The sequence below is a fragment of the Strigops habroptila genome, chromosome Z, assembly GCF_004027225.2.
Source record: "Strigops habroptila isolate Jane chromosome Z, bStrHab1.2.pri, whole genome shotgun sequence".
In the NCBI taxonomy this organism is placed as follows: Eukaryota; Metazoa; Chordata; class Aves; order Psittaciformes; family Psittacidae; genus Strigops; species Strigops habroptila.
Genome location: NC_044302.2, coordinates 36898147 through 36913408, shown reverse-complemented (window position 1 = coordinate 36913408; position 15262 = coordinate 36898147). Strand labels below are relative to the sequence as shown.

The 15262-nt window shown below is 38.0% G+C and overlaps 1 protein-coding gene across 1 annotated transcript in view; it reads left to right on the top strand.

Moving 5' to 3' along the window:
- Positions 1-15005, top strand: part of PGGT1B (protein geranylgeranyltransferase type I subunit beta) — a 34359-nt gene extending 19354 nt beyond the window's left edge. Inside the window, 7 exon segments of the mRNA XM_030512937.1 lie at positions 2250-2401; positions 5352-5484; positions 9494-9539; positions 10988-11172; positions 11445-11553; positions 14295-14426; positions 14429-15005. Of these exon segments, the coding sequence (XP_030368797.1) occupies positions 2250-2401; positions 5352-5484; positions 9494-9539; positions 10988-11172; positions 11445-11553; positions 14295-14426; positions 14429-14475 (804 nt within the window). The 3' untranslated portion in view covers positions 14476-15005.
- Positions 15006-15262: the final 257 nt, after the last annotated feature.

The window sequence follows — 15262 nt, the reverse complement described above, 5'->3', positions numbered from 1 at the left end:
TGGGAACTACTGGGACGTTTTGTAAGTGGTTGGTCCTAATATTGAGAACCTTTCCAGGAATTTTTCATCAACTAGAGTGTCTTGTATTCCTTTTGACAAAATATGTGCAAAGCTTTAGCTACAGATACAGAGAATCGTTTTAGGGCTAGAACTGTTTCAAAACTGGCTTTTTAAACTAGAGATATGCTTTGCTTAAAATTAGTAATTAATTACACTAAACTGAATACTTCTTTGTCAGGGCAAATTTGTGTCACCCCATATGTCTGGATTTTTTTGTGCAGAATTTTATATTTTAAGTAACTTGATGCATCACAAGGGTTAAGCTGCTTATAATAAAATTTCCAAGGGGAAGGTATTCTGAAAAGTTTTGGGGTTTTTTTTTGTTGGTTTTTTTTTTTTTTTCAATCCTTAAAATTGGAGTGATAGGCCAGGTTGTTCCTTCTGGGATTAGAGCCTGTCATCCACTCAAATTAGAAGAACATGTTTCATGACTGCAGTAGATTTTTCTGAGCTATTTGAGGGCATAGCTGTCCTGCATCTGTGGCGTGCTCCATGGGGAAGTTGGTCAAGGACTGGTGCACCTCTGCTACAAGGAAGGCCGAGAGACCTGGGACTGTTCAGCCTGGAGAAGAGAAGGCTCTGGGGCATCATGTCAGTGTATTTATAAATACCTTCAGGGACTGTGTAAAGAGAGTGGAGCCAGGCTGTTTTCAGTGGTGCCTAGTGGCAGGACCAGAGGCAACAAGCACACACTGAAACACAGGAGGTTTCTTCTGGACCTTAGGAGACGCTTTGACTGTGATGGTGACCAAGTACAGCCACAGGTGGCACAGGTAGTGGAGTCTCCATTGTTGGACATACTCAAAAGACACTGGATCCTGGGCAGCCAGCTCTATGTGACCCTGCTTGAGCAGGGGTTTGGACCAGATCATCCCCAGAGGTCCCTGCCAGCTTCCCATCACTCTCTGATGGTGTGTCTGTGGCTGGATATGCAGGGCAGGAGACAGTGATAGGGGCACTGGGAGCTCGGGGTAGAGTGGTAGCTGTTGAGACTGGTGCCCCTTCTCAGCAGAGATCCTGGGCTGGAGGTAAGGGAGAGGAGGTGCTGCTTTCAGCACTCCTTTTTTCCTCTTGTTTGCCCAGCTAGAGGTTTTTCAGTGCTGCTGCAGCCATTTTCACCTTGTTTTTTGCCTCCCTTTCCAACTGTGTTTGTTTCCCTAGCAGGAGAACAGTCTCTTGCTGTCTACTGGGTAATTTTTTAGTATTTTTCTCCCAATTTCTTACTAGAAACAAAACTTTTTGGTTTTGGAAATAAGCGTGACTTGCCTGAAGAATACCAATTACACATAAATTAGGTTTTATCCTGCTTTTTGAATGTGTTTATAGGATGAATTGAAAAATGAAGAAGCAACTGACTAGGCAATAATGCTAGTAAAGTGTGACTTAAAAACTTGCTTGTCTCTACTACTCAGTATTGAAATAGGTTTTATCCTGTTCAGAATAGCTGTCTTCCAGTTGCTCCAGATTGAGCCATCCTGAGTATTCAGAGTCATGTTACATGTGGTTTCTGTTTTCGTGAAGTGGTACAGTCCAGGATATGCCTATAAAATATCAGAATGAAAACTAGTAATTTAACACAGCTATATCAATCCCCTTGCACATTATAGTGATTTCTGTAGTGTGACTAGTCAGCATATAACTCTATTTTCACTTCTCTCTTGACATTATTTGCTATGTATATACTTTGTTTAAGCTCTGAATGTTGTTTTAGAATAGAGATGAAAGTAGATGAGAGGCTAGTTTGGTATTGCTTCAGTTGGCAGAGAGATTACTAATAATCCCTCACACTGTTTTCTCCTTGTAGATCATGAGATTTTACAATCTTTGGTGAAAGTATGTCCAGAGATTTGGCTATTTCACAGTGCTTACCCAGCTTCCAGGAAGCTAATGCCCAGTGGTGTGTCAGGACGAACATATCCCATCTCTTTGCTTAACTCTTGCATAAATAATACTGTTGGCAAAGCTTTCTTCCAAAGCTTCTACTGACTGACTGTTTACAAGGGTAGCAGAGCTGTGCAGTAGCTTAGTTTGATTAGAAAAGCGCTGTGAAATGCCTGTAGTTCAGCCATAATGAGTGAAGGGAAAAGAAATTTGTTTATCTTTTTTTTTTTTTTTTTTTTTGAATGCTTGACTGTAACAAAAGGTCTTATGATGTTTCTATATTTTTATTTTTCCTCCCTTTTTTCTAGGGTCCAGGTTTGTCTCACCCCTATGATAGTGGGCATATAGCAATGACTTACACAGGTCTGTCATGTCTGGTTATTCTTGGAGATGATTTAAGTAGAGTAAATAAAGATGCCATACTGGCAGGACTGAGAGCTCTCCAGCTGGAGGATGGAAGGTAAAAGATTTTTTATACTCTGCAACTCTCGGGAAGCTTAATAGAAAACCCAGATGTGGAATGAAACATAAGAAACATGGTTTTTATGAAAGTAGCTGTGTGATCTTTTCTTTCTGTTAGAAAATACTTTGGTTGGTAATCAATATCGGTCATAGAACACGTGCCAGTTTACAGGACCTGACAGCACTTTGCTTTCATATTGGAAAATGGCAGTATTTGCTCGCAAATGTGGATGCTTATTGCTGGAAAGTTAATGGATTGGTTTATGTCTTGAGGATGGTAGGTTTTCTGCTCTGTCCTTCAAATAACTGATATTTTCTGTGTTAATATTCTCTGGTTTTTGCAGGACCTGAAACACTGCTATATTTGCTCTGCTTTGTGGGAGGATGGGCTTTAGATTTGAGAGATTCGAGATAATAAATATACAAGCTGAATTAGCCTAAATATTACTTGCAATAGGAATGTATCATTAAACTTCATTGTGAGATCTGTCCTTTTTTGTGTATTTTTGATAGATGGTATTTACCCTTTGATCTACTTCTGTTGGTGGTTGGGTTTTTTAATTTTGTTTCAATGCAGGCTGAAGCTGGTAGCTAATGAAAAATTATTCTAGTGCACGTGATCTGTCCATGTTGTTAAATCTTACTGAATGTCACTTTTGAAATAATATTTTTAAAAACGCAGCACTACAGAAACGCTATTACTGAAAGAATTATCTTTCACTTCTCAATGAAATAGCTGTCACCCTTTATTAGTAAAGAAAGCTTTTGTTTTGGTCAGGTGGTTGCATATCACTGTCCTGGTTTTGGCTGGGATAGAGTTAATTTTCTTCCTAGTAGTTGGCACAGTGCTATGTTTTGGCTTTAGTCTGAGGACAGTGCTGATAACACACTGATGTTTTAGTTGTTGCTAAGTGGTGCTTAGTCTAAATCAGGGACTTTTCAGTCTCTCATGCTCTGCCAGTGAGGAGGGGCACAAGAAGCCAGCAGGAAGCAGAGCCAGTACACCTGACCCAAACTAGCCAAAGGGGTATTCCATACCACAGCACGTCATGCCCAGTATATAAATTGGGGGGAGTCACACGGAAGGGACCAATCGCTGCTTGGGTCAGGCTGGGTATCAGTTGGCGGGTGGTGAGCAATTGTATTGTGCATCGCTTGTGTTTATTGTTCAAGATGCACTAGCATCTTGAAGGGGTTACTTGTCATCTTGCCTGATTACAGTAATAAGCTACATGCAATTAACCTCTTCTACATGTTTGTATTTTGTGTGGTTTTAATGTACAGACTGGTAACTCTTACACATAATTCTGTTCCATATTCCCTGCTGAAGAATGTCAGCTAGCCTTCGTAGGGAGAGTGCTTTGCCCTGGTACAGAATTGTTACTTTGGCAGGAGGAACGGCATACGTTCTGGAGAGTCAGACGTTTTCATGCCTATGAAAACTGCTTTTACTGTCCCAAAGGGGGAAGATGCGTGAAGACCAAAACTCAAGCTAGTATCGTGTCTAAATGGAAACTTCAAGCTCAGTGAGGCAAAGATGCATTTCTGTGATGTTACCCTAGTATAAGCATGCTCATCTTAGTTAATAAAAGAAAGATGTGAAGAAACAGAAATAATTTTCTTTTTTTACATTATTAATAAATGTGCGTATTTTAATTATACCTGACCTAGCTGAATCTGATTTGAAGTATCTGAATAACACAGAGTGCAGTTGTCACCTGAGGATAGGGCAAGATTGCATACCACAGTACTGGCACCTGTTAACAGGTGTCCTGGTTTCACAGCATGTCATGTGCCATATCCAGAGAGCAATGGAGTTCATCCGTTATCTGAGCTGCAGAGAGTAGGGCCTGGCACCATTGAGGTTAGGAGTATCTCACAGTAAATGCTGGAAGCTCTTCTATCCGAGAAGATAATGGGGAACATAGTTGAATTGCAGGGTCAAATAAAGAGTATCATAGAGTATCATAGCATTCAGTGGATGAGGAATTAGCTGGATGGTCACACTCAAAGATGACGGTCAATGGCTTAATGTCCAAGTGGAGATAAGCGGCAAGTGGTGTTCCTCAGGGGTTGGTATTGGGATCAGTGCTGTTTAACATCTTTTGTCAGCGACATGGACAGTGGGATCTAGTGCACCCTCAGCAAGTTTGCTGATGACACCAAGCTGTGACACTCCAGCACCTCGGTGTCTGTCTTGTAATGACGGGCCCAGAACTGAACACAGGCTTCGAGGTGTGGCCTCACCAGTGCCCATTACATGGGGATGGTCACTGCCCTGGCCGTGCTGGCTGCACTATTGCTGATACAGGCATCCAAATCACAGCATCCATCTTCATTTTAAGGCTGAGAGAGCGCAATATTTTACCTAAACAACACAGATACAACAACTTTAAAATGTTTGTAGAGTTTGGAAAGATGGTAGCTATAAGAAATCAAAAACTGGTTTGAAGGTAAGTTTCACCATTTGTATTAGAAATGGTAGTGATCACAGTTACATTTATACATACATGGGAAACTGATCCTGAAGTTGCGATCAGGAAAGAAAGCCTTGACAGCTACTAAGATTTCTAGGAAGGCAAAAAATTCTGCCCGAAACAGTAAATGTTAAAATGATGACTCATACATCAGTATGTACTGTGATAGGTGAAAGACTTTAAACCTTAACATCTTTGAATAGGTAAAGACTGGTGTCATTACATTGCTGGAGATAAAGTCACACTTTAAAGGCCTCTGAATGTTAATAGTTATATTCATTTTACTTGGCTTAGTTAGAATCGCGTCTTCTAGAAAGAAAATGTAGCATAGCTTTGGGTTATATTTATGGGAATAATATAAATAGAAGTAACTAATTTTAAAGTAAAAATTACACAATTCCTCGAACTGCTTCTCATATTTTCTGATGTAACAGGCTGTACAATGTATAATGACCAAAACATTTCTTTCAGTTTCTGTGCAGTGCTGGAAGGAAGTGAGAATGATATGAGGTTTGTGTACTGTGCTTCCTGCATCTGCTACATGCTTGATAACTGGTCAGGCATGGATATGAAAAAAGCAATAGACTACATTAGAAGAAGTATGGTGAGTATTCACAAATGCTTATTTCTTACTGTATTTTAAATTTACAAGCTTTTTTTCTTAACTATGACTAAAAATCTGTGTGTCCAAATTTAAATGTGGCAATTTCTGTTCCTACTTTAGCACGTTGAAAATGAAAAAGTGTGTCAGTTATTTTGCATTTCTGTTTTCATTGCAATGTGTGTACTAGCAAGATAAAATTATCTGGTATGTTTGTTGGTGGCAAATTAAATCTGATCTTTTTTTCTTTAAAATTCAATTTAAAATCAAAAGCAAGTTTTTGAAAATTGTGGCCTGATGTTCCTCTAATGTAGAAAGAAATGCATAAATAAAGCACTGCATCAGTAAAATTCTCATATTTCAATGAGCTGTAGTCCTGTGTTTTAAATTATATACACAATCAAAGGAAAAAATAAGTATTGGCATCAGTTCAAGCTCAGTAAGTATTTCCAGTCATGCACTTCATTATTTATTAGATATTAGAATGAAAAAAAGTATTAGAACATACATTATTTTTTTCATGTGACTCTGCAAGCTGTCTTCATGTTTGATTGGAGCAAAAGAGTTTTCAGGGTTTTTCTCATGATATTTCATTAGTTTCATTGAGTTTCATTTTCCAAAATTAAAATAAATGTTTTTCAAAGAAGCTGAGTAAGCTTGAAAGCTAGGGTTCCCAGAATGTGAGTAAACATAAACGGTAAATTCCTGTGGTCCAAAGAGCCAAATGTATAATGGCATACAACTTCTGTTGTAAACCAGTGTGTTTTAGTAGTTGCTGCTAGCTGATCAATTTGGGTTTTATTTATTATGGACATAGTTAGTTGCATAAGCATTTCTCACTGTATATCACAAGAAGCTTTCTGTCGTTCTGCCATAATCTTGGACCAACCAAGGTGATCAAGGCAAGGCTCAGTCATACAAGCATACAGACCAGCAGTCTGTTCCTACTCTAGTAGTACCTTTTATCCCCTTCTCCCCTCTGTTTTCCATTGCTCGTTCCACAGTCAGCTTTGATCTTTCCCTTTTTCCCCATTGGTCCTTTCCCTATCCGTCCTGTAATAAGTTGTGCACACCCCTGCATTCCCCAGAAAACACCCCATAACAAGTTTTATACAATCGTGGGCAGCAGTTGTCTTAGCATGTGCTGATACGTAACATGAGATGCTGTATTTTTGTCCAGATTTACTGTGAATTGGTAGATTGACTATACGCTGTGTTTAGCAGGATTTCTTTTTTAAAAAGGAGTCCTGCTAAAGGACACTGTTAATTCTCTGCAGAGCTACTATGCACGTTACACTAGTTTTGCCGGGGTTTTCTACATGTGCACTGCTTGGTCAGGGCAACATTTCAATGCACTAACTTGTTGCAAAGTGTCTGGTACTTCTTGGCAAATACACAAAATCTTTGCATGCTGATCGATCACGTTGTGGAGTCAAAGATGTATCTGAAGAAGTCTCAAATGTTCAGGGAATAGCCCTGTGTGAAAATCGTTTCACAGTGGTGATTGCTCCTTCCTCTGGTTCATCTCTTTCCACCATCCTCCTTGAGACATGTTCCAATTCAGTTACGTCTCACATGAACCAAATATTTCTTAAAGTGTATTATTTATTAAGATAAATACAATGAATGTGAAATATGGTATCCAAGAATGTTAGCTTGATTTCTCCTGTTAAGATTTCATAGATGGTGCTAAAAATAATGTATATATCTTACAATTCAAAGTAATTTCTGTTTGAGATTTTTTTAATTTGTTATTCCTTCTGTAACTAACTACACTATGAATATTGCTGTAGACTTTCTTGCAAATGCTTGTTCCTGGTTTGCTACAATGTTACCTCATTCTACTACTTCCATTAATTATAAAAAAGACTGCATTGCTCAGTAGTAAACTGCTGTGACAGAAAGGTATGGGTTTGTTTTACTGTCACATGTAATCATATGATACACACAGCTGAAACAAATCACAGCCAGCTTTTTTTCAGTAATTCAAATTGGCCTGTATGTGAAGTGCAGTTGATCTAGATGGAGAGTAACATGACTGGTTAAACACAGTAATCTTTGTAATAAATTTATGGATTTTATAGCTTGTTCTTAGGAATTTATCCTGTTTAGTGATGCAGGGTAAGATTTGTGGCAGATATAATTCAACATATCTGAAGGAGGGAGTGGATTTGTGTAGTTAGGTATGTCAAGAACAGCAGAAGATTGAATCATGAAACAATGGTGTTGATTTATTCAGAAAAGTAACCGTGTTAAAAAGGATTGAACCTTTATACAGAATGGATAGCCGCCTTGACTATCGCTTGACTAGACTAAAATTGATCACAAAACCAATTCTGGATCAGTCTTATTGTCAGTAAAATAGTCAAATTCCAGTAACACTATTTTTATCAACAGAGATTGATTTTTGGCTTCCACATTCAGAAGTCAGATATATCACTAATCAAAAAAACAACAGCCACTAAGATGCTGAAATTTTTAATGACTTCTAGAGGTTCTAAAATACACTTTTTTGCAACATTGCTTGGTTTACTCCAAATTTATTTTTTTAAGTGGAAATGTTGCAAGAAGGTTTTTAAGTATAGCATATGCTGCCTCTTGAGTCCTCTTGAAATGCAGGTGTATGAGTCTGTTGATATAATTAACCTAATTGTGAAACTTTTAGACTGTGAAGCAAAGATTGTACCCAACTGGATTTACACATTTCCTGAGTATAATATTCAATTATGCAGTTTTCATGTTGCGGTAACCTACAGCCTCTTTTGCTTATAATTTCCTGAGTCTTTTAAAAAGAACAAAGAAACAAAAATCTTTCCCTGGTTCTTCAAACAGGGAGTCCCAAACTCACGAGTCCCCAAAGAGCAGCTGCTGTCTGCAAATAGGCACCAGTCAGCCAAAGGTTAACTATTATCTATTAAAATTCCAAGCTAATTGTGCAGCCCAACATAGTACAAGGTCAGCTTTTCTCCAGAGCTAATTACTTTATCATACATAAAGTAAACCATCTCCTTTTACAATTACTGTTTGTAGAGTTAATTAGCTTTGCCAGCATAGCTTTGCTAATCTGGCTTGCCTTTGCTTAATGGGCCTGTGGAATGTGGTAGCACATTTGCACTGCATTTGAGTTTATGCTGGTTTAGCATTTTGATGTTCATCGGGATTACTTAAAATTGACGGGTTCAAACTTCAGGTTAAGCTGTGGCTTTAAGTGTATGTATCAGATGTTAGTCTTTTTAGTTGCTTCAACTTGCAGCAACAACTAAAGAACTGAGAAATACAGTTTCAGAGTATCTTCAGTGTCTGCTGCTGTTTCATTTTTATTTCTCAATGTCAGCTTTAGAAACAATCCTTAGGTCATTCCTATCAACATGCTAGGTCCTGTAGCCATTCCTTAGTTAGGATTGTGGGAGTCATCTGTCAAGATTTACTTTATCTGCTAACAACTGTTAAATGTTTTGGAGAAAACAGGAGAAATTCATAGTCAGCACCTGGGGGTGGGCTTTAAAATTGCTTTTTAACTGTCTGATCAGATATTGAACCAATCATTATTTGAGCAATTAATATAGAAGATCTGGGACCTTTGTAGTTTAACTTGAAGAGTTAAACTTCATTTTTGTTCCTGCTAAACAGTTGGGTATTTGTCCAGTGATAATTTATGAAGTATTTCATGAACTCTTGTAAAATAAGCATTTTCCGTTTCATGGGTAACTTACTGTGATGTCTTGTTTCTTATACAAAATAATTATAATGTATTTTTAAGGAAAAAAGATTGTTATTGCTACATGTAAAATATCATCTGCTCCTAGCTTGCTCCTGACAGACCTGTACTGTAATATTCTTGGTGCTTTGTTCATCAGACTCAACTTTCTCTTTTTTCTTTCACTTAACAAAGTGACTTTTCAGCATTGTTAAGATTTTTTTAATAGTAATATTTTGTAGGGCAGAGAAATTGCAATGTCTGTGAAAGTGATGTAATTCTAAAATAACTGGATTGTGGGCCTTTTTTCTTCAGTCTTACGATAATGGCCTGGCACAGGGAGCTGGACTAGAATCTCATGGTAAGAATGTTAAAATGTTCTACACCTGTTTTTAAGACTGGGATTGGAAATGCTGTAAGAGGTGCAGGGCATGTCATACCTGAACTTCGTTTCTGATTTAAGGAAGTGTGATGAGGAGCAAATCCAAAACATGCCTCAGAATATCATCTGTCTTCTGTCTTCTTCCTTTAGTTCCAGCTTAATATCAGACCAGATAGGCTTTTAATATACCAACTCCATTAATCTTACCTCATGAATGTTTTGTTGGAAGGTGTTGGCTCTGGTTCTGATCTCTTGCTGATAGATGAAACGTTTTCCACATGTACCATTGCTACTCTGTGGATTTATCTGCAAGAGAATTTGTGCAATGCACCTGATAATCTCCAATTTCAGCAGTTCTTAGTGAAACCTAGAAACATTTCCTCTGATATATTACAGCATATATTGGGGGCTCAAACCTTGAAGCAGCAGTTAGTTGTTGCAAAGAGTTGGTAGTTGTGAAGATAGGAATTCCCAAAAGACTGATATTTTTAAGCAAAATGTTTCTTTGCCATGAAGTAGTGGTCTGATTGTGACAGGAACTATTCACTTTTATGTGACTGATACTCAATCTGTCAAATGTTTGCTAGTTTTATTCTTAGTATTGAGCTTTGATAGTATCACATCTGGTTTTTGTTCCTACAGGATGGATAAAGTTGAAATAAATAAATTATATCCCTGTATATTTAAGAAATCAGTTAATTAAGCTACTGTAGAATGCTAGGGATAGCAGATAGCATTACTTACGCATCCTTCTTCTGCTGTATTTCAGCATCAGAATGAAAATAATATTAGAGTGGTGGGGTCTTCTAGCATCATGATAGTGTAAGGAACTCTGGGCCCCAGTCTTCTGTCAATGGCTTTCTCATGGTCTTTCTCGGGCTGTAATTTTGTCATATCAGGCAATATACTCAGAATGGGTCTTGATGGGTTTTAAAAAGTGATTGCTGTAGTATTTTTTCTTCTTGTGGCCCTTCCCCCTCATTTTTTTATTTGGCTTTCTGCTCATCAGACACTTCTGTCTGTATCATGTGGGGATTGTGTCTGAGACTGCTTTTGGCACATCTGCTTCATTCTGATTGCTGGAATCCCAATAGCTTTCTTTTTCAAGTTACAGATGAAGAAATGTTTTCTGCAATTTACTTATTTCTGGATTGGTGTGTAATGTAGATTGTGCAGCATTGAAAGGCAATCCAGCTTTAAGAAAATAAACACATTGCAAGAGTTGAATTGGGGATGGGATCCCCTTTGACATATATTCTAAGCTAAAGTAGTTTTATTTCTTTGGAGTTTAGACTAAACACTTTCGTATTTTTGAAAATCCATTGATGCAATTGCTACCACCCTACTTAAAGTTCTGACTGAGATCATACAGGCTTCAGTGAAAATCTGGGTACCAAAACACTGCAAAAACAACTCTCTCTTCACAGGTGGCTCTACATTTTGTGGCATTGCATCACTGTGTTTGATGGGTAAACTGGAAGAAGTTTTTTCAGAAAAAGAACTGAACAGAATAAGAAGGTGGTGTATAATGAGACAACAGAATGGCTACCATGGACGACCCAACAAACCTGTAGACACTTGCTATTCGTTTTGGGTGGGAGCAACATTGAAGGTAGTGTACAGAACAGCTATAGGATAGTTATTGTCTTGATTTCTTTAAGCATCTTATCTTTGCTTGAAAGAGGTACATATTTGGCCCAAGTGCTTGAATATGCACAGGTCACTATAAAGGTCTTTCATATTGCAAAAACACAGGATATGAAGCTTTACCAAATTAGTGCTATCTCTGCTATCACTGCTTATCTCATAAATAGGCACTATATTCTAGTATTAAAAATAGACTAAGATTTAGTATATTACTGTAATGGTCTAATTTGTTTTCAGCTCTTGAACATATTCCAATATACAAATTTTGAGAAAAACCGAAATTACATCCTGTCAACTCAAGATCGCCTTGTCGGGGGATTTGCCAAGTGGCCAGATAGCCATCCAGGTAAATTTGCTTCTCAGACTTATGGCGTGTTCTAACCTACAAGCACACTCCAGCAGTGAGACATCGGAGAGGTGTAAAGGAAATTTTCTCCTCAGTCTTCTTCCAAAAAATGAAAAAAAAACCCAAACCAAAACCAAACAAAAATATAATCAGATTTTCATGATGTAAGTGGGAAGAGGGAGGTAGTTTTTTCTTGTTCACCCACAGAGCAAGTGAGCTGTTGTTTAGATTATTGCTAAAAGTGTCACTGTCTATTTAGAGCTGAACAAGCCCTTCCGTATATGTTTTAACTATTCTAGTTAAACGGAATATCATGCAGTTGGGTACGTTTGTAAATTGTCTGAGTAAAATACTTGAAAACTATTTTTACTTAATAAATGAATCCTTTAAGCTTATTCAGAAGTCATTGATGTATGTAAAAACAGTCCAAGTCACTAACATGAAGCATCTGCACAGCTCAGTTGTTCATTTTCTTCCTAGGAAACTTACGAGGCTGTGTTTTGGATTTGCAACCAAAAAAAATCTTGATAACACAAGGATATTTTAGCTGTTGTGGAGCAGTGCTTACACAGCATCAAGGCGTTTTCTGTTTCCCATGCTGCCTTGCCAGTGAGCAGGCTGGGGGTACACCAGAAGTTGGGACAGGGCACAGCCAGGACAGCTGACCCCAGCTGACCACAGGGAACCCCATACCACATGGCATTGTGCTCAGCAATAAAAGCTGGGAGAAGGAGGACGAAGTGGGGAGGGAGGATGTTTGGAGTTACAGTATTTGTCTTCTCAACTAACCATTATGTGTGATGGAGCCCTGCTTTCTGAGAAGTGGCTAAACACCTGCCTCCTGATTCATAGGGAATGAATTCCTTGGTTTGCTTTGCTTGCAGCTGTGGGTTTTCCCTTCCATATTATCATTATTTTGACCTACAAGTTTTCTCACTTTTACTCTCCCTTTCCTTTTCTCACACCGGAGCTGGAGGAAGTGGGTGAGCAGCTGTGCAGTGCTGAGCTGCCTTCCAGGGTTAATCCACAACATTTTGCTAGTATAGATACCTAACCCATTTGGAGTTGTGGTTTTGTTTCAGATTTATGCAAAAGTCATGACTAGATTTAAATAAACTTTCATTTTAAATTACTTAGATGTACTGTTGCATGCCTCAGGAGGTCAAGCAGAACTCTGATGCATCTCACTTCTTATCTTCAAGTGATATGCAATTTAAAAGAATTGGAAGCACATGTGATCTACAGGTTATGAAAGATTAAAAGATTTAACATAAGGAATAACAGGATGAAAATGGATGTGCACAGTTACTATGTGTAAAACACTGAAGTGAGATTTGCTCCCATAGAAAGGTAAATACACCTTTGTTACATTTTTAAGATGGCAGCAGAGCAGTTGGAAGGTTGCATGGTGTATTCTGTATTTGTGAGTTACTTATGAAACAAAATGTTTGGACCTGTGGTTTTTGACCCTGAAAAACTTTATGTATTTTATAGCTTGAAACAGAGGTGTACGCAGGCTGCATATATGTGTTTTGGCTTGAACTAGCTAGAGTATTAAATTAGCATAGATTTGCACAAGTGCTGAACTTTGTGGTTAAACCCAGAAAATAGCCATATACAGGTAGTCCGGTTTGTATGTGGTTTCAATGCAGCTGTCCACAGGGGTTAATACACTGTATTTCCTGAAGTTGAGGTCTCCTTGCCTGACATACTTTCTGCAAGGTCAGTAGTGTTGTATCTGATGTTAATGTTGTATCTGCATGTTAATGCTGATAAGCAGAAGCCTTCTTTCAGAGTCTTTCTGTCCAGATACTTTCTTGCAGTCAGATGCAAATTTACTGACACCTCCAAAAGATTACTAAGTGTTGAGAATTTGTAAGGGGCACGTTAAGTTCACATCCTCTTTCCATCTTTAGCCTGTGATTTCATGGGCAGATAATCCAATCTCATGGCTTGCTGCTGCCAAAGGGAGGCACACTCGCTTCTCTTCCTCCCAGATTCCCCAAGTATAGTTGCACATACTTTCTCCTTTTTGCACTAGCTTTGGTATATATCAAAGTGTTCTGCAAACCAGTTTAATTCACTAGTATATCAGAAAACTGTCCATTTTATCCTGCCTGGGTTAATTTTCGTCTATGTTTTTTCAATTGCTTTCAGTCATGGTAGTGCTCGTATAAGGTAGGCTGCAGGAGCAGCATGGGATAGGGAAATAAGTGCATCCCTTTTTGATGGCAGTCATCTGTTAAGACTGATCAAGCCACCTCATGAATTCCTATCCTTAGGGTATTATCTCAGGAAGGGGGAAAGCTAGGTAAAGTAATGACTTCTTTCATACTTCTAAATCTTGCTCTTTGACAGCTACTGGCACTAATTTTGGTGTTCAGCCACAAAAGTCTTACATGTTTGGGGAAAAAAAATTTGCTTTATGGATAAAAATTATTTTCAGATGCTTAAGTTCTTTTGCTGTTTGACTTGAGCTCTCAGAAGAAATAAAGTAGTGAGCAAGAATTGTTATAAAACAAAACTAGACTTTAGTTCTAGACGTTGCAGACTATCAGTTCACGCTGGTCACTTTGGGCAGAAATTTATTTCTTCTGTCAAAACATGAGTTTAAAATGAAGCACCTATTTGATTGTTTTCCTTGGCTGTAATTATTCAGGGGAGTTGGAATCCAGGAACAGTTGGCTGTTAGAGGCCTGACAGCCTGACATAATTTTCTTTTTCCTTTTCTGTTCTTTCAGATGCTTTACATGCCTACTTTGGGATCTGTGGTTTGTCATTAATTGGAGAATCTGGTATTTGCAAAGTTCATCCTGCCCTGAATGTAAGCATAAGAACCTCCGAGCGCCTTCACCACCTTCATCAGATGTGGAAAACAAGGACTCTAAACAGTGTTCAGATGACACACACCTCACTACATGACTGATTTAGTCTTGAATTTAGTTCTGGTAGCATAACTGTAGCCCAAGGTTAAAAGCCATGTATAACCAATGTGCTCTTTTAAGTGCTGGAGTCATACAATCAGATCTGTGTTGCTGGCATCACTTCAATAGGGAGCTGCCTTCAGCAGAATATTCTGCATTGTGAAAAAGGAGATATTTTGATTATATAGAAGTTTGTCACTGCAGACTATAAATGGCTCTTCAAATGGCTTTACTTCTGAGAAAACCCTTGAGGCATTTAAACTTCATTTTTATTTTATTTTTTTAAATTTGTGCATACTGTGTCAAAATACATAATGGGAAAGTATTTTCAAAATCTGTTTACATATCATACAGTATAGCACAGATCCTTGGGGTTCTTTATGATCTTAATGTTCAACATATTTTTGAGTAGAGAAGCTGTCATATTAAAAGTATCAGTTAAAAGTTACCTTTTATTGTCTACTTTCAGATTCCATAAACTTTGTTTAAAAAAAATCAAGTAAATGCAAATAAAATTATTTTATTCAATATACTGTACTTCTAAAGTTGTGTGGCCTTACTAAATGGATGTCATCATTCTTCTGAGTAGCTTCTACACAGATCAAAGAGTCTTCAGCTGAGAAATTCTCTTGATGTGGAATTCGACGAGAGTGTGGCATATTAATGTATGTCAGTAACAGATACTCAAGACAGTCTTTTAGAAAAGTAGCTGCATGTGAGAGTAGCATTAGAACCTGTTTCCTGTACATTTGCAGTACATTACAATTGTACAACTGCACTCATTA